Consider the following 26,697-nt stretch of genomic DNA (forward strand, 5'->3'; position numbering starts at 1 on the left):
CCTAACATTTTGATTACCTTCCCTGCTGCCTAGCATTGATGTTGTAGTGCCACCCACCTCCCTATTACAAACATGTTTGTGCTCTGATCAGACAGTGCAAGTAGCAAACACATGCATTCATGACACACACACACACACACAAAACTTTTTTAACCCAGCCTGTGTGATAGAGATATCTAATTATATACCTAATTTGCAGCTCAGATCCATAGAATAAATCCTCCCCAGCCATTAAAACCAACAAAGCAATTGATCTTGCAGACAACTGGAGTTAATGCTAACGATGTACATTCAATTTTAGAATCAGGAAGTAATGCATGTAAAAGACACCTGTCAAACATATCTTGTCTTGAAGACAATAGTATATACTTTCTATATGTGTAGGTAAACTTGTTGAGGAAGAGGATCGACTTTCAGTGTATTTATCGTCTGCAGCATGCAGCAGTAGCAGCGTTACAGTATCCTCCAGAAGCATACCAAGACACCATCTGGCAAAGTCTCATTAAGATGCTAATTCATTTTAATAAGAGACAGGTAATAAACTGCAATTATGTATCGTCGGAGAGATGGCAGAGAGCAGGAGTTTGAGGAAGTTGGCAGGGATGTGAGTTATCTTGCTAATCAAGAATCTATCTCGCTTACCCCCACGTTAAACCACATCCTTAACCTTAACCGTCTCACGTATGATGTAATGTTTGGTTTGAACTCAGTTTCAGGGCAATGGGATCCTCTGATGTGGAAACTTTTCTGTTTTTACGCAGTTATTAATTCCAAAAGCTGGGATCATTCTTGATTTTTCTCAGTGTCTTTTTTAATCAAGCCCCCAAAAAAAGAATCCTCACACTATATTTGATTAAATATGAAGTAGTTTATGTCTACAATGAAAAAAAACTTTAGATTCCATATTTGCATTATTTTTGACATATCTAATAATGTCAGATAATTTTAGTTACTCACTTTGGTAGATATCTCAGAAGTGTCAGACTGGTGGTGGAAAGAGAGAAATAAGAGCAGAAAGAAGTAAATCTAAGTAACAGATGGGATTTATACTTCATACTACAGGGTTGAAAAGTTCATTTATTTCAGTAATTCTATTTAAAAAGTGATTTTATTTTATTTTTTAAGTGGTTCAATTTTAAATTTAATAATAATGGATTAGAATATAGGAAAAGAAGAGACTGTAGGACATAAGATCATGGTTAAAGAAGCTGCCTGTTCAAACAGTACTGACTCAAAGAAAGCTGGATGGAAGAAAAATTGTGGCCAAAAAAAGTTCACAACCAGCAAGGATAACCACAAGCTTCACTGGGTTGTGAAACTAAGACCATCGTAGAGTTTGGTGAAGGTTCACAAGGTGTTGATTGCATCTGAGGCCAGAGTTTAAAGGGCTCCCAAATGTGCATCAAGGCCAGGGGCAACAACTGTTGCATTCCTTGTGGTTAGATATTCTTGAACTGGAGACATTTCTGTATTAAGAATCCCTTGTTAGGTCTTAAATAGCATTAACATTTTCTGAGGAATTTAATTTTCGTTTTAATTTGCTGTAAATTATAAGCATTTGTTCATCACTTGAAGTATATCAGTCTTGTAAAATGAATCTGCCTAAGTTTTACTTGTTGAATTAATTGGCTGAAATGAAGGACTATAACAAGAATATACCAACTCATTGAGAGCCCCCTGTGAACAAATGTAATTTATTTTAAAAAAATAAAGATTTTACTGTTCTGAACACATTTAAGATCAAGTGAGGATTCACCTGAATGATGGAATTAGATTGGATGTGAGTGTCTGCATATTGCTGTCACCTGGTGTGAGCATCTTCCTGGCCAGATGGTGAGCAGTCCAGCCGCTTAGGCTGAGCTGCCCTTGTCTGGCAAGGTTTTGTACCTGGACCAAAGCTCAAGATACAGCTGCTTGTAGTCCTTGCCAGTTGCTCCTGTTGATTTAACAAGCTTATTATCAGACACATCTGTTATTTAGTGTGTCAATAGTTAATATGAATTTGACAAAACAAATAGCACAGCTGAAAAGGGAATCTCAAATAAACAGTTTTATTTATTTGCATTTACAATAAAAGCTCAGATTTGTGAAGCTTTATTTAGTGACCTGGTCTTGCAAGGTTAAGCTCTTCTGCAGGCAAATTGATTGCATTAGGACACTGAAAGGCAGGCTACATGACAAGAACAATGGTACTCTAGCTCACTATATACCTGATTCAATCCATCTGGAGTAAAACTGTTAGGCATGGATGAGACATGTGCATTACACAGAGATCCAATCTGTCTTGGGAGTCTTGAATTAGTGAGTACTTCAGCAGTCATTGGTTGGAACAGAAGACATTTTGTAGTCTAATCTAGCAGCAAGAACCTAATTGAGCAGAATTATCATATGACCTGGAACTGAAAATGTCTTTAAATATTCATGTTTCAATTTCTGTGTGTTTATTTTTTTTTCAGGGCCACCTACTATATCCAGCACACAGACTCAGCAAGCATTACATGGAGAGAAAGGTCAAATCAAATGTTTCATTCGGAGCACACCTCCACCAGACCGCATTGTAAGTACATTTAGGTTTACTTACGCATTTCATCACATTTACGCTTCAAACATTACTCACTGTCATGGCAAACCAAGGACACAAAAAAATCTCTTATTTCATATAAAACTTTGATAGATAATAAATATACAAATGTAAAAATCCCCTGGTTGTCAAGGAGTTTAGGAAAGGGGACATTAATCTGCAGTTTTAATGTCATCTTTTGTAATACTTCTCTATACCAAATGGTGCCATTTTTATGTCAGAATATTTAATAAGAAAAAGCTGCGAGGAAATGTTGTTTGTTTTAGAGGATTCACAAAGCCATGGGTTAGAAAATGTTTAAAAAAGGTCCAAACACTGACAAAGTATTTAATTTTTTTAATTGATGTCTTTTCAAAAAGCAGCAAATAAGGTACTAAATCCATTTTTTTCAGTCTGGGGCAGTTGTCTTTATTCAAATATAAACTTTTTTTTTTTTACTCTTTCATCTTCTTTAAACCATGCTCTTCTTTTCTCTGGCATGTAAATAATAAAACAAAGCGGTTTGTTTGCATAGAAAGCACAGTGGCATAAACTGTTGTTTGAAGTCCCTGAACCATCAAACTCGACTATTTAAAGATTTAAAGAGTGTGAAGACTAATACAGTTTGCATTAAATCTGGTTAACCTTAATGAAGTCAGATTACTGAACAGGCAAGTAAACAAATGGACACATTTGTTTACTGTGTCACCAATAAACACTTATTGGTGTTTCCTCAATAAGTACACTCCACTAGAAAGATTTTATTGGTATTCTATTATTTACCAGTGTTTAAACCAGCATAAGCCACAACTAACTTTCATAGGTTGTTCAGTCTAAAGCTTACTGACTACTTCTTTTAAAAAATCTTATCAACATCAACTTCTGTGACATACACAACTACTTATTGAGATGAAAAAAAACACCCTCCTCAAATACATTTTTCTTTTGTCGATTGTGACACCAAGCAGTGCACACTGCAATGTGCTTTTGTTTTGTTGACATAAAAAAATTCATCAAGGCAATAATTGGCTACACTAACATTGTTAAATACTCATTTTAGTGCCATGACAAGAACATCAGAAAGAAAATCACATTTCACAGAAAAATAAGCATAGAGTAGCACAAGTCTTTGTTCAATAAAAGCATCAAATTGAGGAACAATAGATGAAATCTTCTAAACTAGAAGAACGAAGATTAGCCATTAGAATGAAGATTATTTCCATGGGTCCTGAGGACCCATGGAAATAGTCGTTTTAAAAAGCATGTACAAAATCTTCAAGTTTTCTCAAGTGAAGAAACACATAATGTATCTAAAAGTGATTACTAAGAAGTTGAAGTCGGATGATCATTTAGAGAAGAAGAAAATCCATGGTTTCTTGCAATCAAAGAGGAAAATGCTATAATCACCTTTGGTCCACTTTTAAAAATGTGGACCATTTTTAAATTTGCTATGAGTCTAAAAAGCACATATATAGTGAGGATGACATTGCTGTGTTACATTTTAGAAAATGTATCAAAGATAATACTCCAAAACGTGATTTAATATATAGCGAGATCAAAAGATGTGCAGCATAGATGATATGCAGATTGACATTTGCTGTGAAAGTACGAAGGCCAGTGGTTTGGAAAACCTTGGCTAATCTTCGTTCTTCTGTTTTTATGTATTTGTAATGTACACTAGATTCCTACATTCATTTTGAATAAAGCCTGGGTCAATAATCCCTGGTACTATTTTATCAGGCCTGGTCCTGGAAGGAAACTGTTCTGGAGTCTGGAACCTCTGGCCGCTACACTGTGGAGACTGTCAACACAGAGGAGGGAGTCATTTCAACACTTACCATGAGCAACATCGTCCCAGCCGACTTTCAGACCATCTACAACTGCACAGCATGGAACAGCTTTGGCTCTGACACAGAGATCATACGCCTTAAGGAACAAGGTGGGAGCCAAGGTTCGACAGGTTCCACCTTCCTCTTTTCATATGCAGTGCTCGTTGGTGTGTAGATAGTAGCTGTAGGTAGTCTGTCAGCTGTAATATTTTGTGTGTGTCGCTGTGGTTGATTCCATCTGAATGATGGAATTTGTGAATATGCAGTGCGAGAGTTTGAATGTGACAATATGATGCCGTCATACATAAAAAAAAAAAAAAAATCAATGTGTTTTATATTTTGTTTATTTAAAACTTAATCTTCAGAGTTGAGCACAGTTCCTATCAATTTGTCCCAACCTTTCCAGCTATGGTACATAAAAAACAAATGTGTATGGGTTTAAATGTGAGAAAATGAGAATTTCATTTAAAAAAACAAACAAACAAACAAAAAAAAAAACACAGAAGACCTTTGATAAATACAACAAGAACCTGTTTTGAATAGCAGAGGTAAATAAGAATGAAGAATTTGGGATTTTAGCTGTTTGTTCTTTTTTTTTTTTTTTCTTAAGTGTTGTAATAAATATAATGAATATTAGCTTAATTGATTCTAAAGTATTTTGGGCTGTTATCAATTAGGGCTACTCCAAGCTTTTAGCATGCAGAGAAAAGTCAGTTATTTTTAGAGCAAAGGCTGATACGAACTTTTGCTTTCATCAGCCTTAGGATGGTATTTGGTGGTTTGTTTTATGTCAGCGTTGCAACAAACCTTGTCTAAAACGTTCTTGGGAGTCTGGGTTGGCTGAAAATCTAATTATTTATGCTATACAGAGAAGCATAGATAGGTGGTGCTCAACCACTTTTAATGAAGCTGTGTATTTTGGAATACTCTGAGTAAGACATAAAACCATTCTTTTTTCTCTCCAGCATAAGCAAAAGCCACATTTCTTCTAGTTTCTTCTTGCAAACAATTAACAGCACAATGTTAATATAGATAAAAAGTTAGCAAGTGCTTTAGTGTTGTAGAAAGATCACCTATTATTTTGCATTTGTTTAAAACAGAAGATATTCATAAATGTGTACAGAGACCATTTACTTGCACAACAGCCTATAAATACATGCCCTCTGGTTCAGTCTTTTCCCACATGCAATGATCTCTTCCAGAGCGCACAAACATGATTATCCTTAAATGGATGCAGAAACACTTCCACTCTATTCAATGAAAATTACAGCACTATGTAAAATGGTTCTAGTAGCCTGAGTGAGTGTAAATTAAATTTTATCAGACCGGACAGTGAGAAAATAAAAGGAAAATGTTTACCCATGGTAATTAGTTTTAGTTTGGATTTGCTGCTGGTGGAACATACGGCTTCCTGTTTGCAACAGTGTTCTCGTCTATTTCTACAATATGCTGCCACAGACAATTAAAAATAAGCCAAAAAACTTCTTCACAATCACTGTTTGATATCATGTGCTTTCCTGCCATGTCCAGCGTTCAGTATGAATATGTGATATTTGTGGCACTGTATTATAGAAGGACATGTCTTGATGTTGTTTTCTACAGAATCTCTCCCAGTGGCTGTGATCATCGGCATCGCCGTGGGAGCTTTCGTCGCCTTCATTGTCCTAATGGGCACCATCAGCGCGTTCTGCTGCACCCGCTCCCAGAGAAGTATGTCTCCTTTATGCTTTTGTCTCCACCAAAGCACGCATGCCAGAGTACGGTTTTGTGCCTGAGCATTCTGAAAAACGTCCATCTGTTTAAATGTATAGATGGGGACAAATGTGTTGTCACCTCCAGAAGGGATATGTTAAAAGCCTAAAAATAAATTCTGTTTTTTTTTGAACAAGCATATTTTTTATAGTGAAATATACTGGAAAAAGTTACCTTTTCATTTCCACAGCTTTATTCAGCGAGGAGAAAAATCTAATTGAATAATTGTCTGTGGTAAAGGTTACTGGTGGCACCGTGTTATAAGACTTCACAAGGATACAGAGAGAAGGATCTCTGACATTTCTCTTTACATTATCTCTCCAGACTATCCCAAGCCCTGGCTTTCTTATGATGTATTCTCTTCAGCTAATCTTACACGTTTTTTTAGACTTTAATGACCTTTATTGAAGAATAAATAGACAGAAAACAAATGGGAGAAAGAAAGAGAAGTAATGATGTAAATGACCTGAGACCAGGGGACAATCCCAGGACAACTGCATTGAGGACTAAATCTTGTGCATATGGTTCACATGCTGTCCCCATTGAACCACCTAGTTTTCTATTAGATTTTGGTATAAGGAGTAAAATGGGAATGCAAGAAGTTTGATGTTGTATCTGGTGAACCACTTTTTTATGAATTCGGTCATATGTTTGGGATTGTTATCCTGCAGAATAAAAAAAATAAAAACTATGTTTTTGGTTTTCTAGTAGCATCTCCTAGGCAGTAGCAGCTGTTATTCACTAGGTAGAGTCATCATGCTGCAGTTGGAAAGTTGTGGTTAGATTGCTACTTCTTACTTGCCTTAGGAAGTGCAATTAACCTTAAGCTATGGATTGGTATACAAGTGTCTAAACAATGTGGCGGGGTGAAACAGACTCATAATGCAGGCTCATTTGAGTGGTCTGTATCACCAAAAAAGCTCTATTGTTTAGTCCAATTACATTTTTTTTACAATCTCCTACAACTGCAAAGACTCTGTAATGTATCATAGCTCCTTCACCTTAGTTAACTGTTAGCTTGAGGTGCTTTTTCACATATTAATCTTTGTTTCACACCAGACCTAAAAGTAGCCCAAAGCTAAATCTTAGTCTCGTTTGATTAAGAGCACAGGTACATAAGCATTTAGCAGGCTCAGCATTTTAGCGCTGGTGATGATAAAACAGAAAACACTTTTTTTAGACAACTCCTAAACAACTGGTAAGCATGTAAACAGTATTTAATGTAGTCGTTAGATCTAGTGTCCCCAAGATGTCACTTGGTTTTGCACTTCTCTAAGAATGAGCTTTGAAGGTCCCTCCTTCACCATCCTGTTCAGTTTGTCTGGAGGTATATATGGAAAACAAAATGTAGTTAAATACTAATAAAAATGTAATTGCATTCCATTTAAAATTGTTGTTTAGGCTACCAATAATTTTGCCAAGGCCGATTTCGTTTAAAGCTAGTTTGATCACTTTCCTCCCATTGAATGAATGTAATAAAGTCAAAGATTGATTCTTTCTCCCTTTGTCAGTGATTTTGCTGACAAAGGCAGATAGGCAGATAAATTCAGATAAAAACTTTAATTTATCTTGAGGCTTTTTAACATTTTTGCCTGGGGTGCCAAGAAGTTTGTTTGTATCTGTAGCTATTGCTTTGATTTAAAAAAATAATAATAATCAGTGCAATACAAATAACCCAAAAGATTTGTTTTTAAAAAGATTCAAAACAATTAACACAAGATTAATCACTGTTCAAGATGGATGTTTTTTATTCTTGTTTGTTTGTTTGTTTGGTGATGCAGAAAGAGCCAGATTGCAATCAGGACTCATTTCATGCAATCTCAGTCTGGCCTGCACTTGCTGTGGAGGCTATGTACATATTCCATTTTGTTTGCTCCCACCCGCCCATAATCCAAGTGACTCAAGTTAGTTAGAGGCAGTCAGTTGCTGCTTCTATCCAAAAACCATGCTGTGCTACTGGTCCCTTCAGCATGTCTATTGTCTGTATACTACAGAGGAAGTGCACCTGGTTATGCCCTCACTGCCCGTCTCCATCTGTGCTCACCAGAGAGAAGTTGCAAGCAAAATTAAGACAGAAAGTAAGACCTTGTTATATGACAGAATAACATCAGCTTTGTCCCGAACAGAATGAGCCATCGTTGGGGAAACTGCAGATTTCATTTCTGTAAAGAGAATAGATAATCTTGTGTTGGCAGGGCAACAATGTGATTAATAATGCTTTGTGTTGTTTTTTGGGAAATGGGTGCGCTCTAACAGAGCAAACCCGGGGTGTCTGCTAAATATTATAACAGTGCAAATTATTCTGTCAACAAATACAGATTGCCATTTGTCGCAGCTCATTAAGGTGCGTTGTTTGCGCTGTCCGTTCATGGCAGATCTGAAGGGAGTTGTGTCTGCAAAGAACGACATCCGGGTGGAGATTGTGCACAAAGACCACAATGCGGCACGGGAAAATGAAGAACACAACTCCATGAAACAGCTGATGGTGAGTGTGAGTGTCACAGCATACTTACTTTACACTTTTTTCTTTTTTTCTGTCTGCAAAAATAAGTTGTCAGCTTTTTTTTTCCATTTGTTTTGCATCTGCATGTCCTTTCAGAGCCGACAAGTAAATAATAAATGAACGCTACGGCTGGTTGTGCTGTTTTCCGTGGAATAAATTATTTCATGAGTAATGGACGTGGAAAAAAGGCATCTAGACTGAACGTGTGTTTTAGTCCGGGGAACAATTTTTTTTCATTGTGTACTGTCAGTTGCATGAAAGGAGCAAATCACAGTCGGCATACACCAGTGGCATACTATGTGATCCTCTTAGGAGATTTTCTATCTACATGTCTTATTGGCTCACAGAAGAGTACTTCTTCTTTTGAGTTTTAACTTTGGTCGTCTTGCTGTTAGTTTTTAATGTTTTCGAGTTGCATTGCAGACTGCAATAAATGTGAGAGCAGAGAATTGAGCTCAGCTACCTCACATAACTGCATTTTGTAAAGATAAATAAAAGATATTCATGGATGAATTATTAATATCACCTGCCAGCTCGGAGTGAAGGTGAAGCATGTTTGACTGATATTAAAAAAGAAGAACAAGTGATAGAAGTTAAACCAGTTCTTTTCAGAACATTTTTCTTTTACTGTGAGCGCAGCAGCCTCGGAAACGTCTCTGTTTCTTAATATACTTTACTTGATGTCTGTGTAGGTTGAACGAGGAGAGTTCCAGCAGGAATCTGTTCTGAAGCAGCTGGAGGTGTTACAAGAGGAGGAGAAGGAGTATCAGCACATTAAGGTACGGCTCATGATCAATGGCGGCACGAATGCGAGAACCTGGGAGAACAATAGGGAAAAGGAGGTGGTGGGAGAGAAAATACCTTGGGGGCAAATGAAGGGTTTCAGTTCTGGAACTAAAATAACTTAAAGGGCAATCATTCTTCTACATTGATTTAAAAGTATAAAGGGTTTGACAAAGGGGTTGGGTATTTATCAACAGCATGTATTTTTTTATTATTATTCTGAAAACCCTGAATTTTATTTTCAATCCTCCCAATTTTTGCTTATCATTTTTACTGGATCATGCATGCATATTTCTTTCTGTTAGTCCTTTTCAAAAAGTCGCTTCAAAAGTTTACAAAATTCAAAATTGATTACATAGCTAACATGCACCGTAACCTACTGTTAGCAGTCAGGTTGCGACGTTCCTCTCAATCTAATCTACTTGGTCAGCTCCATTAGGAGACAGATTTCAATCTCAGTGACACTAAATAGGCAGTGGCAGAATCACAGCAAGTGAGGAAAACAAAATGTGACTCACAACTCAGGTTGAGCCCTTCTGGTGGCAGCCAAAAAGAAAACAGAGTGATATATTTAGAAACGTGATATAAGAATCACTGACCTCTTGTACCTCACCCAGTTTTTGATCAGTGACACTAACTGTATGCTAGGTGGATCCATCTTTTTATATCTTTCACTCTGCTCCCTTATCTTTTTGCCATTTCTATTCAGCTTGGTTTTAAATATACATTTAAAAAAAAATTATAAAATATCACAGCGGTCACATCAAATCCAATCAAATGTTTCATATGATCCTTTACAATGCAAAAAGTTTATTGTTCATATATTTTGTATTCATGCTTTGATATTCCTATATCTCTTGAAAGTGACATAACCCCTCAGAAGGGGCTTAGCTGTTGATTTCAGCAGGTTTTTTCTTTTGACATACATTTTGGTCAGAAAAACAGAAAATGACATGAGATGTCATACACACATTTTACTGACTTTTGTCTCACCGGAAACTTTTCAGAGCATAATTTGTCCACTTCTGAATATATCAGTGTCAAGATTGGTGCGTAAATGTTGACAGATGGCAATACATACAGGGGCTGAAGTGTTGAGTAACTGATTGAACTGCTCATTATGGATAGTAAATATTTTTCTAACCTCAATCTCCTGCTCTTTAACAAATTTAACCTGCCAGATTTATTAACTGGACCTTTCATAAATGTATTACTCTATGCAACCCAAGATAAAGTAGACAAGTAAAACAAAAATGGAAATAAGTTCAAAGTTGATTAATGAAGTTGACTCTTGTCTTACTTTGATGATCTTTTACATAACTTGTATAAGTTATGGAAGTTGCATAACCCTCCACCCCCTCAACATTTACTGTCCACATATATGAATAGAAAAGTATTAAGAGAAAAGTGAGCCTATCTAGTTTAGAAGATTTCATCTATTGTTCCATTTTTCAACAAGGCTTTAAGTGTCTGACTTGTGAGCCTTTGTCTAGACTTCTTTTGTGAATCCTGAACTCCAGTGGAATTAAATTATGCCTAAATGCACGTTGGAGGGACTATGTTTCTCAGCTTGCCAGATAATGCCTTTGGCGTTCTCCCAGAGGAGCTAGTTAAATATTTTTATAAAATATAAACCCTTGTCTTGTATTTATTTGCTGATTAAAACAGTATGTTACATTAAATAAAAATAATATTAGCTATTATTAAATACACAATTACTCTTTTTATACTCACTATTGGACACACTATAGTGTACTGCACTGCACCGACACCATGTGTTCTGTACTATTGATGTGTGTGTGCAGAGAATTGTAGTCAACCACAGTCATAAAAAAACAAAGAACTATCACTAACTAGACTCCACTATGGCTTAGCAGGGGTGGGCACTCCTGGTCCTCAAGGGCCGGTGTCCTGCAACTCTTAGATGTGTCCCTGGTCCGACACATCTGAATCCAACAGCTGAATCACCTCCCAAGTGCAGTCAGGTTCTCCAGAGTCCTGCTAATGACCTCATTATTTGACTCAGGTGTGCTGAAGTAGAGATACATCTAAAGGTTGCAGGACACCGACCCTCGAGGACCAGGAGTGCCCACCTCTGACTTAGGGTAAAGAGCCATTCAAAAGAATCAAATCTTTTGACCCGACCCTAAATAAGCGCAAGATATTATTAAGTACACCATGTTAGACAATGTTTTCTTTCAGCCAGGGGAAAACCTAATGTAAATTTTTATTTTTTTTTTTATTCTAGGTGTTACAGGTAATAAATGTAAATAGTCAGCACAGCTCACTCTCTTTCTCAACAGACTGGTCATCATCATATCACACTCATTACAGCCGCAGCAGTGCAGGCCAGGTCGGACGGACTAAGATCTACATATTGGTGGTGTGCTACTTGTATAGTAACAGTGTTCTAAAAACAAACATTCTGAAACTTATCCCATCAGAAACTAAATGGTGTGGCTGCAGACTTCGTAATCACATAAGTGGTTCTGCCATGTTTTCTTTTCACGGATATCTTTCTGGTGGATGTTGACATCTCTGAAGTAAGGACGTACGCCTGCTAGCTTGAAGATGTCCTTGTCCTGTTGATCTCTGTTTGATGCTAAAGAATCCATCTGTGCGCTGTACTCTGGAGAATGTTTGCAGCTGCTCGACAGTGTGGAAAATTCTCTTTTCAACTCTCAGCATTTACCCTGACAGCAAAAGTAATCTATAGGTGAGCATTTACCTAGTCCATGTGGGCGGGGGTCTTTTTTCAATGGCCCATTACAGGGATGGGGTAGGATGATGTGTTTGTCAATGCAAATAAATCATGTGATTTTTTTCATCTTATTTGCTGAAACCAATCACAAAAATTGTGTAAATAAGCAATAAAGCCAATAAATCCAGTATGTTAATCAACTGCGAGTTTCAACCACACCAGGAAACAGCTCAGATTTACTCTGTAGACAAGCTGAATTTTAAAACAAAGTTTTCAATTTTAAAATATCCAAATTGCTATTTAAAGCATGGAGTTTTTTCTTAATGACTTCAACTAGAACATTTCGCAAAAAGAAGCAATTGCTCTAGCAACTTCTTACTGGTTTTGTTGCGATGCGTCACCTATTTTCCCTCAACATACTGAGTCCACAGTTTTTAACAACTGTTATATTGGATACTGGTACAGCATTGACAATTACGGTGAAAAATACAAAGTGGGCATCTGCTTCAATGTTTTAATAGTCTTTGGATATGGGTACAGCAAATTTGTTTTTGAAAAATGTGGTTGCATGTGAGGTGCAAAAAGAAAATATCCATCTTGCAAAACATTATTGTTTGTGTGAACAGGGCCTCAACACTTTAATACAATGAGTCCTTGGTATTAGATGGTTATTTCTGAATATGTGCAATTGTTTTTACTCTAGATTGTATTGACTCATAACCTTTAACCCCATTTTTGTGAAATATGTTCAGCAAATTAATCTCTAGTAAGAGTAAACTAATTTAAAACCAAGAAAATAGCATTATCTTGAAAGAAAAGAAAATGTACTCAAGTTGCATTATTTTTTTGTAATGATAGTTTCTCAGACTGGGTACATTAAACACTTCCTATTTTGTCACATATATTTTTGAGAGTTGGAGTTTCTAAAATATGAAGTCGTTCAGACGTCTGAATACTGCAGGTAAGTATTGTCTGTCGGTAACAGCTCTACATTATTGCACTAGAAAATATGATGCGGATCCATAACTCCATCACAACACAGACATTGAATGTGCAGATTATGACAACGTAGGAAAATACTAAAAGTTTCTTTTCATTCCTTTTCTGAACAAATGTTAAAAATAAAGCAACTCACACAAAAACAAAATAACTCAACTATATTTAGAAGAGGCAATCGATGAGAAAAATCTTCCACTGCTTTGAAACAGATTCTGTCATTTCATTAGTCGGTTGTTTCAAGAATGTCCTAAACCTACATGTTAAAGTGACGTAGGTGCTATCCATTAACTCTGCACGCTGTCTCTTGAATCTTCCATGGAGAGACAGATACCACTATGTTCATCTTTGCTTTTGTCATTTGCTTGCTGGCCCTGGCTCCTTGAAGTGTGCTTCTGTTGTGTTTGCCTGCTTACCTGCTGCCTCAGGGGCCAGATTTTTTGATCCTCCTTAATGACAGCGTGCATGAGGCGAGAGCAGACCGAGCAAGAGATAAAGGCCAGGCGCAAACAATCTCCCTGTCTGCTGTCAGATAATGACAAGCATAACGAGGATCCTCTCAGGTTGTCTCTCCCATTATGAGCTGCCTTCTTTTGGGATTCGAAGCCAGAATCGCTGTGCTTGACATTCACATCCATTCATCGGAGAACATTAAAAAAAAAAAAGCACACATGCCCCTGGCTGGACCCTTAGAAACAACACAATGCAGACAAACAAGTGGCACAGCTGTAACCACAGAAGCAGTTCCAACACTGACATGGAATTACAGACACTGTGACCCATTAAGGTCTAATTAAAGCTGGTATGCATGTGAACTTTGCAGTGACACAGATGCCACACTGAGCATTGAGCCAAGGCTTAATTAGTGAGGAACGTGGATTCAAGGACAGAGTAGTAGCACACCAAATCTTCACACCAAGTTTCATCTGCGCTTTCTTTGACACAAGAACAAACTGTTACTTTGTGTTGTTTGGTTAGAAACAGTTTGGCCTTAGCTACTCTCCTGCCTTGGCTTCGAGTATGTAAAAAAAAAAAAAAATACAGTTAAAAGATTATTTTGTTTTAATTACTCTTAAAAGATATTTTTTGTCAACTTTTTTTTAGGTGTGGTTAGGCTAGGAGAAAAGAGGAATTCCAATACTTCTACAAACAGCTTAGGCTTTTCTAAAAGTTGTGCATTTTACTAGACAGATTAAAATTTAGCTGCTTGTTCTAATCTTTGCTTCATAAAGAGGAAAGTGGAAATTGTGTGTGCTGTAAATTATTTGATGAAATCTATCTTGATAAATCGAGCTCAATGGGACAAATCCCAGGCGGGCACTGAAGGGAGATGAGAATCAAGCAGAACTGTGTTGGAAGGCAATGGTTTTCTACCTTCAATGACATGAAGATTATTGAAAAGTGCATTTATTTCAGTACTTCAGTTTGTAAAGTGAAACACATTGCTAGCATATAGAATACTTTTACAAAGGCCAATATTTTCAAGCCTTTATTTCTGTTGATTATGATTTTCCATTCACAACTAATAAAAACAATAAAAATCAGACCAATAAAAATACTTTTTATACAGAAACGTAGGCTTAATGGATAGTTTGTTTAGTATCTCCTTAAAACAGTTGTTTTCAAAGATGCTTTTCATCTGACACATTCTAATTTATAGAATATAACTGTATGATGAATAAAACTGAACATTTAAGCAAACAACTGTTGTCATATTTGTCATCTGTATTATCTTTATTGTCTTCAATAGGACCCTACAAATGGATATTACAGTGTCAACACCTTCAAAGAACACCACACGCCTACCATGACGGGGAATCAGACCGCTGAGGTGAGGAACTCCACCAACACTGGTACCCTCGGCAAGCAGAGAGTGCCAACAGGCATGTCCTTCACCAACATCTACTCCACACTGGGGGCAGGCCCTAACCGCCTGTACGACTATGGCCAGCGCTTTGTGCTTGGCATGGGAAGCAGCTCCATCGAGCTCTGCGAGCGGGAGTTTCAGCGTGGTTCGCTTAGCGACTCCAGCTCTTTCATTGACACGCAGTGCGACAGCAGCATCAGCAGCTATAGTAAGCCGGATGGATATGTGCAGTTTGATAAAGACAGCAAGGCATCTGCCTCTTCCTCTTCCCACTACTCCCAGTCATCCTCACAGAACTCGGACCTCACCCGGCCCCTCCAGAAGCGGATGCAGACCCACGTCTGACCGCTAGAGAGGGAGGGTGTTTGGATGAGGAGCAACAAGCAGAAAGGATTGTAAAACTGTTAAAGATTCCACCTGCAGGATCCCCTGAAGTATCAGTGTTTGTAAAAATTTCCTATGGGACGCTCAAACAACGACTGGGTTTGATGGACCTTGTGACCTGCTTAGACATCAAAATGTCCCCAAAAAACGAATCAAGAAGCCTTATATTTCCTTCATGTTTAAATCATCATTCCTCTCTCCCTTTTTTTTTTTTAACCCAAAATACAGATGTGCCACTGAGAGCTTATTTGCCAATACAGACACTACAAGTCTGGAATTTAACTTGCAACACTTGGTTTCTACATTCAGATTGTTAAGGAATCAGAGAGCATGAATTCAAGGCTTTGTGTGACAATCAGCTCTGCTGGCATGGACCAAATTTTGCTTTCTGAAGACTGTGACACAGAGAAAAAGTGAACATTCAGCGCAGCACTCTGCACAAACTGCCAGACAATGAAACAAAGCCAACATCCTGCTGCCCTCTTGTAGTTTAAAGCACAACAATGAATGTGCATGTTATTTTCTGTCTGTTAAATTTACAACTTGCAACACTTCCTCCGTGCCCGTTCACACTGTGTGCTAAGGTTAAGTTGTTGCAGGTGGAGAACTTTAAAAAGAACGCCTATTTTCCCCGTCTTTTTCTATATCTGAGCTTCACAAGAAGAAGAGCTAAGATCTCAATTGAATTTTCTGAGTCATGTTTTCACTTTGACGCGGCGATAAAAGAACATCAGTGTCCACTTTCAAACATCTAATTTTTTGACTCATTTTCCACATAGCGCAGAAATATACACAAGCGCCTCTTAATGTCTATATCTATTTTGCCTTGAGGGTCTGTTTTGAACTGGGTCATTGCTAACTTACTAAGAGAGATAGACAAACACTATCAGCTGTCCAGCTTATGTGGAGCTGCATCCAATATTATGTTTTAATACCCAATCTAGTTCCGAGACACATAAAAGAGGAAAGCTTACAAGCTACAACTTGCATTGCATTTGTCAGGTTTTTTTCTTCTAAATCTAAAGGTCATCAACAACACTGATAAATAAAAAATAAACATAATATTCTAGCTACTAGTGTGAATATCCCATTAGTATTGTCAGTATCACTGTTGACACTGGGGCTTAGTGCATCCTGACTGTATAACTACCAGTGATTGTGCTGGTCGAACATGACAAACAGAGACGGTTTTATTTATTTTTCTGTTTTTATGTTGGCTATGCTTGTAAACACAATCGTTCTTTTTAGGGGGCTTTATGGGAAAACCCAGACTATTCTCCAGAGAATGTTTTTAAAATTACCAAACCCTGCGATTTCAAATAGGTGATAAGCCAAAGCTATTGATTATATCCATTTCCTTCTAACCAGAACCAACAAAGTCATTTGTTTTTTGTTTTGACTGCATTTTTAAAGCAGATGTAGAAAAAAAGACATCATGGCTTCCAAAAGTGTTTACACCACTTTAGCAGTTATATGTTTTTTTTTACAACTATTGGCTTTAATGTATTTTATTGGGATTTCAGGTGATAGACCATCACATAGTAAAACTAAATATGAAGCAAAACGAAAAGGATGTTTGTATTTTATGCTATCTATCTTCTCATCAATTCTGATCAGCTTATTATATTTTTCTGTTGTATTCAGGGCAATATACAGTTTTTGTTTTCCTTTACACATAAAGTATAAAGTCCATAGAATTAAGCTTTTGTTTCACCTTGGCAGATTCGTCCTCTACATGGCTAGTGGGAAATTTTAAAATGGACTTCTTATTGCCTTTTATGTTTTCACCCTTCCATACAGACCAAATTTGTAGAGTGCGTGACTAATAATAGTCCTGTTGACATACTCCTAACTGAGCTGCTCCTTGAAAATTACCTCATGCTCGCTTCTCTGATTAATGCTGTCATTGTTTGGATTGTTAGGTGGAAAGCCCTACTCATTCTATTTCTGGTTGATAAAATGGACAATGGTCTTGAAGACTTTCAGAGCTTGTGATATTGCTTTAGAACTTATCCCTGCTTGAGTACATTCCCCAATTTGATGACGGACAAGTTCGCCGTGTTCCTTGGACTTGATGATGCTGCTGTTTTTCTTATTTTTTCACTAACATCTGAGGCCTTCACAGAACAGTTGGATTTATACCGCAGTTAAATCACACATCATTGGAGTATATGTAATAAGTAGGTGACTTCTGATTGGAATTGATTGCACGTTATTTTATTTATTGAATACTTTACAGTTACATACTGATGTGTGGTGGTCTATGATATAAAAGCCCAATGAAATGTAACAAAGGTAGTTTTTCATAATGCGACAAAAACTTCAAGGGGTATGAAAATTTTTTTGTGAGGCACTGTGTATTGTGGAGTACATCAAGTATAATACGAACATACAAACCTTCATGTTTTCCTGCATTTCAGAGGTTTACCCTGGTTTTATCTTGGAATTACATTTGCTTTAATTATCTCAATATTTTGAGAGATAAACTACTGGGATTCCTGGAACAACAAAACACTCTCATAAAGCTGGACCACTTTGGCTGATAATATTTTCTTTAAAATTACATAAAAAATATGTTACAGACCATAAATGGATTTCAGAATGTCCTATCTAATTCAGCAGTTTGTTTTTTTTTGTTTTTGTTTTTTTACTTTGTTTGCACTGCTGGAGGCAGTTCACTTGGATGATCCTGCGTGAGCTTGAAACTTCCAGTTTATGAATCACCAAGCACCGTATTAGAACAGAAGCAAGTTGTTGTTGTAAGCACTTTACACATGATCATATTCAAGGTATTTGAATGGGCTTTTTCCACTTAAGAGGCAGCGGTTTGGACTAATTTTACAAATGGATTGGTGCCCATTGTACAGCTTAAGACAAAAAGCTCTGTTTCAATGCTGATAATCCTGCTTGGTACTTAGCAGACTGTATATAAATCTGTAATACTGTCTTTCTCTGTATATATTTATTTATTTTTTTTCTTTTTCCTGGTTTTCATTTCTTTTTCTCAGATTTCTCAACAGCACATTAGCTGTAGAGACAAACAAGCATATGGTATCAAAATTATACAGAGAGACAACAATGTTCTCTTTGTTTCCTTTCCAAAAATTTCATCAAGCCTGCCTATTTCTCACAAATTACTCTGACAGCTCACAGGAGCTGCTTTCTCTTTCCAGAAGATCTCCTTGGGAAAACCAACACTGCACACACGAGGCTCTAAGATGAGCTTAGGCAGGGACAGCTTTAAAGTGAGAATCAGTAAGAGGTTATTATTCTGTCAGCCGATGGGAAAGATGCCCAGATGCTTAGCAATATATTGCATTCAGCACCGTGATGACTGTCAAGAATGTCTGTCATTTAATTTTTTTAGCCATTAAATTTTCTTAGTCCTTAGGAGTGCAAGATAGTTTTATTTTATTTGTAGTAATTGGATCTAACAAGGTTCCTAAACAGAATGAAAAAAATATTTATTTTTGTCCAGGTTTGGACTGGTACGAAACAGACATTATTCCCGTCTCTGTTACCTACATGTTTCCATCCATCCATCCATTCTGCAGGTTCCAAATTAGAAATGTATTCTGTACATCCATAGTGAACATTTACTAAATTTCAAAAATTGGCAAATGTTTATGTAAAACCTCAGAAAATTCAAGTCTGAAAAAGTATGAAATTTTGACCAACACCAATGTATATTAACACTAAACTGCAGTAACTGAATTGAACTATACACTGTATCTTCTTTGGCACATGTGGCTTTAATCTATATTATCTGTACATATTATGAATTCTTTTGTAACACTACTTTACAAAAGTTATCAGAGCTCTGATTTTTAGCAACCTTCAGCTTGTGCACAGGAAAACTTTGCCATCCTCTATGAACTGCAGCTTCTGTTCTGATCCAAGCCTAATACATTTTTCCAGTCCAACGAATCTCCTGCACTGCAAACAGATAAATATTTGATTGGCCTGCCTTCTGTCTCGTTCACCCCTAAAGGATGAACATAACGGCTATTGCGGGCACAGAAGTACTACAGGATTTGAGTGTCATATTGGTCCCTGGGAACCGAAGTCCATGTTGGAAAACTTGTGCCCCATTCACTTGTGGACAGCTCACCGGCTGGTGCTGCCTGTTTGCCTGGCTGCGAGCGCCAGACAGTTGCCAGGGCATAACAGATGATTACACACAGAGACCCAGAACAATTACAAGAGGTTGCTGCCCTTTTGTGATAAAACAAGACACACCTCTTGGCGTGTAGGATGCAGGATAGTCCTTTATTCAGGTATGCTAAGGACAAGGCTCCAATAACTCTTTTTAAGGTCTGAGCTCATTAGCAGGGCACAGTGCTTACGGCACTACCAATTTTGCTCAGTGTGAATAAACTAGACACAATGCAAAAAGAAATACAAAACAATCCGGTGGTCAATATCTTGCCATTGATTGCAAACCGAATCCCATCATCTATGCTCTCCCCTTGTGTATGATAGTTGTTAATATCTATGGCAAAGCCCATTAAAGCAGGTGCCATTTGAGACATTGAACTGATCTTCATAAACCTTTTATAACTTGTAAATGCTTTCTGTCTTTTTCTCTCTGTTTTTCCTTTCCTACCAATCAATACCTTGTTAGTACTATGACAAAATACAGGCATAAGACCAATACTAAACTAGTATCTTCAGTTATTCCTCGAGTTTTTGTTTTTAGTCTTCAGACCACTTCTATAATAATTTGGGTTCAGGTTGAAAACTGAAAACATGACAGAAAAAAGCATGTTAAAGTCAATTGTTCCAGTTCTCTGTGATTGGTTGAGTTGTTTTGCTCTCCTGATGATGGCAAGAGGTTTCACTGGTACATGACACAAGGTCAGATAAAGTAAGTATAGTTATGGTAAAAAGACAGCAGGAACTCTGTCAGTTGTAAGGTTGTAGGTTGTGACCAGGTTCTGAAAGGGTTTATATTGTTCTTTATAATTGCCATATGTTATTTACTTAAAAATGACGACAAAATATGAAGGCGAAAAGCTATGTACCCAAGGTATGTACTTAATACATAAAACCCTGTAATTTAAAGGGGTTGTACTTTCTTTTTACCATGAACATTCCATAGAGCAGTGTAGGCTTCTAATGTAGATAACATGGCTTACCTCCCAGGTTGTCGTGGTATTTGAGGGCAGCTTTGCTGATCAAAATTAAAAAGTTATGTCCATTGAACAGCAGATATCTTCTTAAGTTTGCATTGCATTTTCAGCCAATGCTGCAACCAACTGAGGTCTATTTGAAATTTGGTCTATTCGTTTATCTCTTGTTCAAAACCTTTAAATGACTGGACTTTAAAATGAATGACGTATGAAAACTTTACTCCAATTTTGAAAACACAAGAAAGACCTGAGGGGGATTGTGAATGGTATAGAAGGACGGACTTGTCCATTCAACAAAGAACCACTGCTGCTGTAGAGGGTCATTTTAAGAATGTTATAAATAGTAACAATGCACATACAGTAACTTGATGACAAGAAGGCAAGATGTAAATTCTTTCGGGTCAACCATTATTTTAGGCAGTGGCTGTCATATATCTGTAAAGAGAAAAAAAAAAGAAAACAGTTGTATTTTAACAGTACTGGTCTGTGAATCTATGATGCTTTTTCTCTGTATATTTGGAAAATAAAACTGATGTTTGAGTTTGTGTTTATTTTCTCTGGTCTCTGTCATTTGGGATGTCACTGGTGGATTTTGCAACACAAATAGATCAGTTTCCCAGAACTGAAACACAGCATTTATCGGAATTGAGGATTATAGCCATCAAACTTCCCAAAAAAGAATTTAGTAGGAAATGATTTAGCCAGAGTAATAATATAGTTCAGGCTTTTTGTTTGTTTGATTTTTGCTTCTGTTTTCCAGGCAAGAGCTGTGTATGGTTAAAAACTGTTAAATTATACATTGTTTAGGAGAAAATGTGAATCCTTAACAGCCACCACAGAGAAGACAGAAGACAGAAAGACAAAAACAAAAGATATATAGTGCTGGATCCAATGAAGGCTCTATTTCCTACATTCACTTGTAGTGAATGAAAGAACTAAATACAAATACAAGAAATATATGCCCTCTAGCACTTGACCTACAGAATTATGTCATTTATTTTCTTCCACTTTTTCTTTGCTTTTCTTTTGTAGTAACTATCATAACAGTATATTATGCAGGATGGCCAAAAGAAAACAACAAAGGTGATAAACAGAATCTGAAAGAGTTGTCTTAAAGAAATACAAAAAATCAAAGCACAGTCCAAACATAAGACTTACAAGTTGAGTCATCCTTCAATTGATCATACGGCAGGGCTTGGTGATATAAATTATACAGAGATCGGTTGAATATTGTGAAACACAATACCTGTAATGCAGCTAAAGCTTTGACTCAAGTTCTGACCTTCATTTCAACAGCAAAAACAAGTTTTGAAGCTGTTTTTTTCACATAATTTTTTCACAACAAATATCTATTTAAGAGCTTTATCAACATTTTAAATCAACTTTTGGTAAATTTGTGTTAATTTTTTCTATAAAATTGAGGGAATTCTAGACATTAACATTTGTTTTTAGAATGATGAATGTGCTTGCCTGTGAAGTATGGAATAAAAACAAAAATTTAAATTTTTCAAGGGCCCTTCATTGCTCATTAAAGTTAGGCGCTATTGAATTTCATACTGGGTTGCCACTTGTATTGTAACATCCTATGGGAATCTTTTAGTTTCACCTGAGTGCTTTTTGATGTTAGCTGCGTTTCAGTTAAGCACACAATTGTGCAAATTGAAATTACGAAAATAAATGTGGTTAATGGAAACAAGCCAATTTAGAAAAAACTTACATTTTTCAATGAAACATTTTTGTGCCAGAAAGAGGGAGGCTTCAGTGGTATTAAGATGTATTTCACATAACTGCAATAGAAACACTTTGTTTGCATCACACAAGTTATGATATCAACAGCTGGATGTTATCGCTGGCAAAATCCAGGCAGAAGATGACAGAAAAATAGTAGGAGGATCGTAGGAGGATGATTGTTTTCTTTTTCTTTTTTTTTTTTGGAAATGTGCAGCTGGCTCCACCAGAGCTATACACATCATTGTACATTTCATAAGAAGCTGTGTGTCATTCAAATGTGTTGCTGTGAAATTTCAGACTACAATTTCTTCAAAGGACTACTTTCTCAGTCACTCCCAACTAGCTTGACACTCCAACGCCTGAGTAAGTTGCCAACGTCTTCTCTGACGGCTGATAGAAGATGAGCCCTAGCACCATGGCTGAATTATGAATATATCGCAGGTGACTATTTGAATTCATTGCTGCCATGCTTTTCATTTATGTATTACATGAAATAACTTACTTACATTTGATTTTAATTTAATTTGTTATTTAATGGAAACAGTTTTGATTCTCTATTTCTTCAACTGCACAAAATCCAGGTTATTTTTGTTTATTGTTGCGTGTAAAAATGGCAATTGTTCTGTTGAGGTATGAAAAGTAATTGAGTTCGGCCAAGCTTAAGTCTTCATTGTGCCTTAATGCCAAAAATGTTTATTAAATGAAGGCATCATTGTTCTTGTTGCTTTGGACCAGAAAATAGCATTTAAAATCCTGAACATGAAGTATTGTAATTCCTGCCATAAGCCATTCCATGCCATGTTACCTTTCTGTTGTTCCAGAGTTTGAAAAAAGAAATATCTGGAGTTACGTTGCCTGGGTCTAAGTGGGTTAAAAGAATTGTTAGAATCTTTGTTCTCATTGTTAATTGTTTCTGTTATGTTGAAGACAGTTTCGTCTTATTATTTTGTAGATGAGTTACACTTTTTTAAAAAGTGTTGATTTACTAAGAATTAGTCTATTAAATCCTCTGATTTTAGCAATTTCATAACTCAAACAGAACATGTTCATGTCTGGAGAATATAGCTATATATTAGTGATTACTAGAATTCCAGACATTCACAAGAGACTCCTCTTAATGAACAACATTTTACTAAACTTGAGTTACAGTTGATACTGTCGGCTGTCCCAATCCTGCTTATCACCTACAATCAAGAATCGGCGGATTTATTTTTTGAAAAGGGCTAACAAAATTTCTTCACTTATCAAAGAATTCATTGACATATGTTATATTTATACTATTGATAAGACAGTTAGTTCTAATAGAATTCACATTAACTTCAGAAATTATAAATTATCCTTGTCAAAAAACCTTGTCAAAAATCTGAAATTGTTGGCCATCTAATTGAACACATATTGTGAGGCTCTCTTTGGAAGAAAAGGAAAAAGCAAAATAAGAATGAATCCAAGCTCACAGTACTATAGGATTTAGTAGCACTAAAAATTCAAGATGAAGGATAAGTGTGCATTTCTTCCAAACTGTGGCACACATTAGAATCACATTGAAACACATTTTGCATGAAACGGACTCCCCCAGCCTCCTTTTGTGCTTCACCTAAAATATTCTGTAGGAACAAAATAATCAGTTTTTCAAAATGTTCCTGTTTGTTTCGAGATTTTTTTTTTTCCTCAACAGCAATTGGTAAAAGCAGAAACATGAGTGTTTATTAACTTCTCCTTTCTGTTGCTTCTTAAGGCAGTCAGCAGATTTCCATTATTACATATACATGAAGACCTTTAATCCATTGATAGTCCCAGTCTAACGCCTGACTAAATGTACTCACACAAACACTGTAGCTCTCTTCAAGTGCTGGCTCCAGCCCTACAGTACTGAAACTTAAAAGTGATTTGAATTCCCTCATGCATATAGTCAATACAATGCTAGGGCAATTAGTCTTAGCTGGATTAATCTACTTGCAGTCAGCAGCAGAGAGATGTGGCAGTCTAGTCAGAGTCAGAAACAATTCTCTGATTTGTAAACACTGCATGGCCTCGGAGAGAAAAACTAAGCCAAGAACTAAGCACACAAAGAACGGTCTGTGCCAGCATAAGGTAGCCTCAAAGCAAGTGATACAGCCAGTTTAGCCTCAATATTAGGAATCCATTTGCCAACAACATGATTTCCCTGGAAAAACTTCCAAAAGAAAAATTTAAAAAGAATGACTGGGTTTTCCAAACATTACACAAATCATGCCATTTGCAATGGATTTAACTAATCACCGAGCTCCAACTCATTACTGAACTGATTCGGCCCAGACATTTGCCTACATTATCACTTTAAACACTCTCTTGGAACTAGTTCCTGGAAGGCACTAATTATTCAATCTCGCTGTCGCTGACAATACTGCAAGCCTGTGGATCTCCCTGTGGCTTTCATCTCCTCTAACAGATCCAAGTTGGAAATAAAAATTGCCACATAAGTTATTGTCTTTGTTTTCCAATGAGCACCTCCAATAATTTACTCTGCCATGAAATACCTTGTTAAATAATTCCATTTAAAAACTAATGAAACAAAGAGTAGTGAAAATATAGTGCAAATAGCAGATTAACCATTGGCGTTCCAGGATGTGTTACAAAAAATTTCCAAGGGTTAGCATTTACTAGTGTGAAGGAAAATGCAAAACAGCAGGTGCATGAATGGAATGTCAAAACCATTGCTAAAATCCCTTCAACAAAGAAACATGTTTTTCTTGTCATTATTTTGTTACGTGTCAGCCAGCATTCACATTCAGAAAATTGTTGTGTTTTCTCTCTGCACACACAGCCTTATTAGATTGTCAATCAAACGTGTTTATAGTACCCACAATATAAACCATATGGTTTAATAGCAAGCAGAAAAGAGGAGTTGACTGACATGTTGATGCAAATTTCCATACTACTGCTCTCTTGATGTAATTGTCAATGAAATTCCTTCTTTATAGTCATTTGTTTTTTTTGTAAGGACAGGTGTTCTGGCAGAAAACTCACTCAACCGACATGTGTCTTACAGCGTAACATGCGATGTCAAAGAAAATAGAGAAAGCAAGTTTATAATGCACACCACTAATTGCACATGTGAGCAAACTACTCAGCTTTTATCCTTCTCTCCAGAAGAAATATTGAGCATAAAATGAAAAAGAGTGGGTCCATAAGCCTTCCTTTCAATATCCTTTTGCTGCAAAAATCTTTCTTTTTTAAATGCAAAATAATAAGTTGGTTGTTTTGTCACAGGACATTCATAATGACTCCTTCATGTTCATGACAGATGTTATGTTATGTTTATGATAGTGCAATGGAAGTCTTATTCACACCCCGTCAGATAAAGTGTTACCTAAAATATAATGTAACAAGACGCTTTATCTTAAATCTTTACCTGTTTAGCTTGGGTCAAGAATGGTGACTTGTGTTGTTACTGGCTTCAGACAGCCAGTCATCTACGACTTCAGCTACGATAATGCAGCTGCTGAGAAGAATTTCACTGGGCAAGATTGAGGACATGATTTGTTACTGGCTTTGACAAAGTTAGGAAAAAAAAAAACAGATCAGTGAGAAAATAGCCCTCCCTGAACTTGATCAGCTATCTGGGGATGTTAACAAAAGGTTGATTATTTACGTTACTGTGCAATAAGTCCAGTCCCAGCATTGGCTGTGAACAGTTATGACTAGAAAGATGTACAGACAAAAGTAAGCTTTTGTGATTTGCTGTTAAACGCTACTCGCAGTTTTGATTTGCCTTTCTATTAACTGCACATCCAAGGGCAGGTGAGAAAGAGACAGTCTGATGATAAACATTCCTGCTTTATAAAATACTAACATCCAAGACAGAAAGTCAAAAAAGATACACGAATCACAAAGAATAGGATTCTGCTAGTATTAAAAGAAACCAACCAGCTTATGACTTTTACATTGGCAAACACTTTGAACAGAAGAAGCACATCAGCTATGCCACCTGCTGGGATAAATGGACCAATGCATTTCGAGAAAATCCAGATATCTGTTCTAACACCTTCATTTAACGCAATATGCATTGCCAATATTAAACAGTAATGGTAACAGGTTATCCTGACAGGACTCACAATAAATACCACTAAATCAAGAACTAAGGATAAACACTAAAATATATGGGTAAATAAATACAAAATATAGAGGTATTTAAGAATCATATTTGGAAGGTTGAGTGACAAAAATAACAACTCAGAATAATTCAAATACAGAGTCAAGTGGCAAACAAAACACAAAGATCAATAGATAATGACATAAATCTACAGCAAAATATTGATGAAGAAAATATTGCAGCATGCCTACAAAAGATTGCCTAACAACTGGCGATCATGATGAGAATTAATGCACTGGAGTTTCTTAGTGGAAGTTGAAGTGAAAGCAGAGAAGGCAAGAAAGTAAATTTGATTAAAAGTTTTAGCTGTGTTGTCCCTAGAAGAAC

General features: G+C 36.6%; 1 protein-coding gene across 17 annotated transcripts in view; it reads left to right on the plus strand.

The window, feature by feature from the left end:
- The window catches only part of kirrel3b (kirre like nephrin family adhesion molecule 3b), a 217,516-nt gene extending 196,462 nt beyond the window's left edge, over positions 1-21,054 (plus strand). For 10 of the 17 annotated variants that reach the window (XM_044119064.1, XM_044119069.1, XM_044119066.1 and 7 more), the window contains 7 exons: positions 2,457-2,557; positions 4,301-4,511; positions 5,992-6,099; positions 8,136-8,219; positions 8,517-8,632; positions 9,337-9,423; positions 14,875-21,054. In XM_044119064.1, the coding sequence (XP_043974999.1) occupies positions 2,457-2,557; positions 4,301-4,511; positions 5,992-6,099; positions 8,136-8,219; positions 8,517-8,632; positions 9,337-9,423; positions 14,875-15,336 (1,169 nt within the window). In that variant the 3' untranslated portion in view covers positions 15,337-21,054. The remainder of the gene's footprint in view (positions 1-2,456; positions 2,558-4,300; positions 4,512-5,991; positions 6,100-8,135; positions 8,220-8,516; positions 8,633-9,336; positions 9,424-14,874) is intronic. The other 7 variants (XM_044119072.1, XM_044119074.1, XM_044119070.1 and 4 more) reach the window with 6 other exon arrangements.
- Positions 21,055-26,697: the final 5,643 nt, after the last annotated feature.

Source organism: Gambusia affinis, linkage group LG06 (assembly GCF_019740435.1).
Source record: "Gambusia affinis linkage group LG06, SWU_Gaff_1.0, whole genome shotgun sequence".
NCBI classification, from domain to species: Eukaryota; Metazoa; Chordata; class Actinopteri; order Cyprinodontiformes; family Poeciliidae; genus Gambusia; species Gambusia affinis.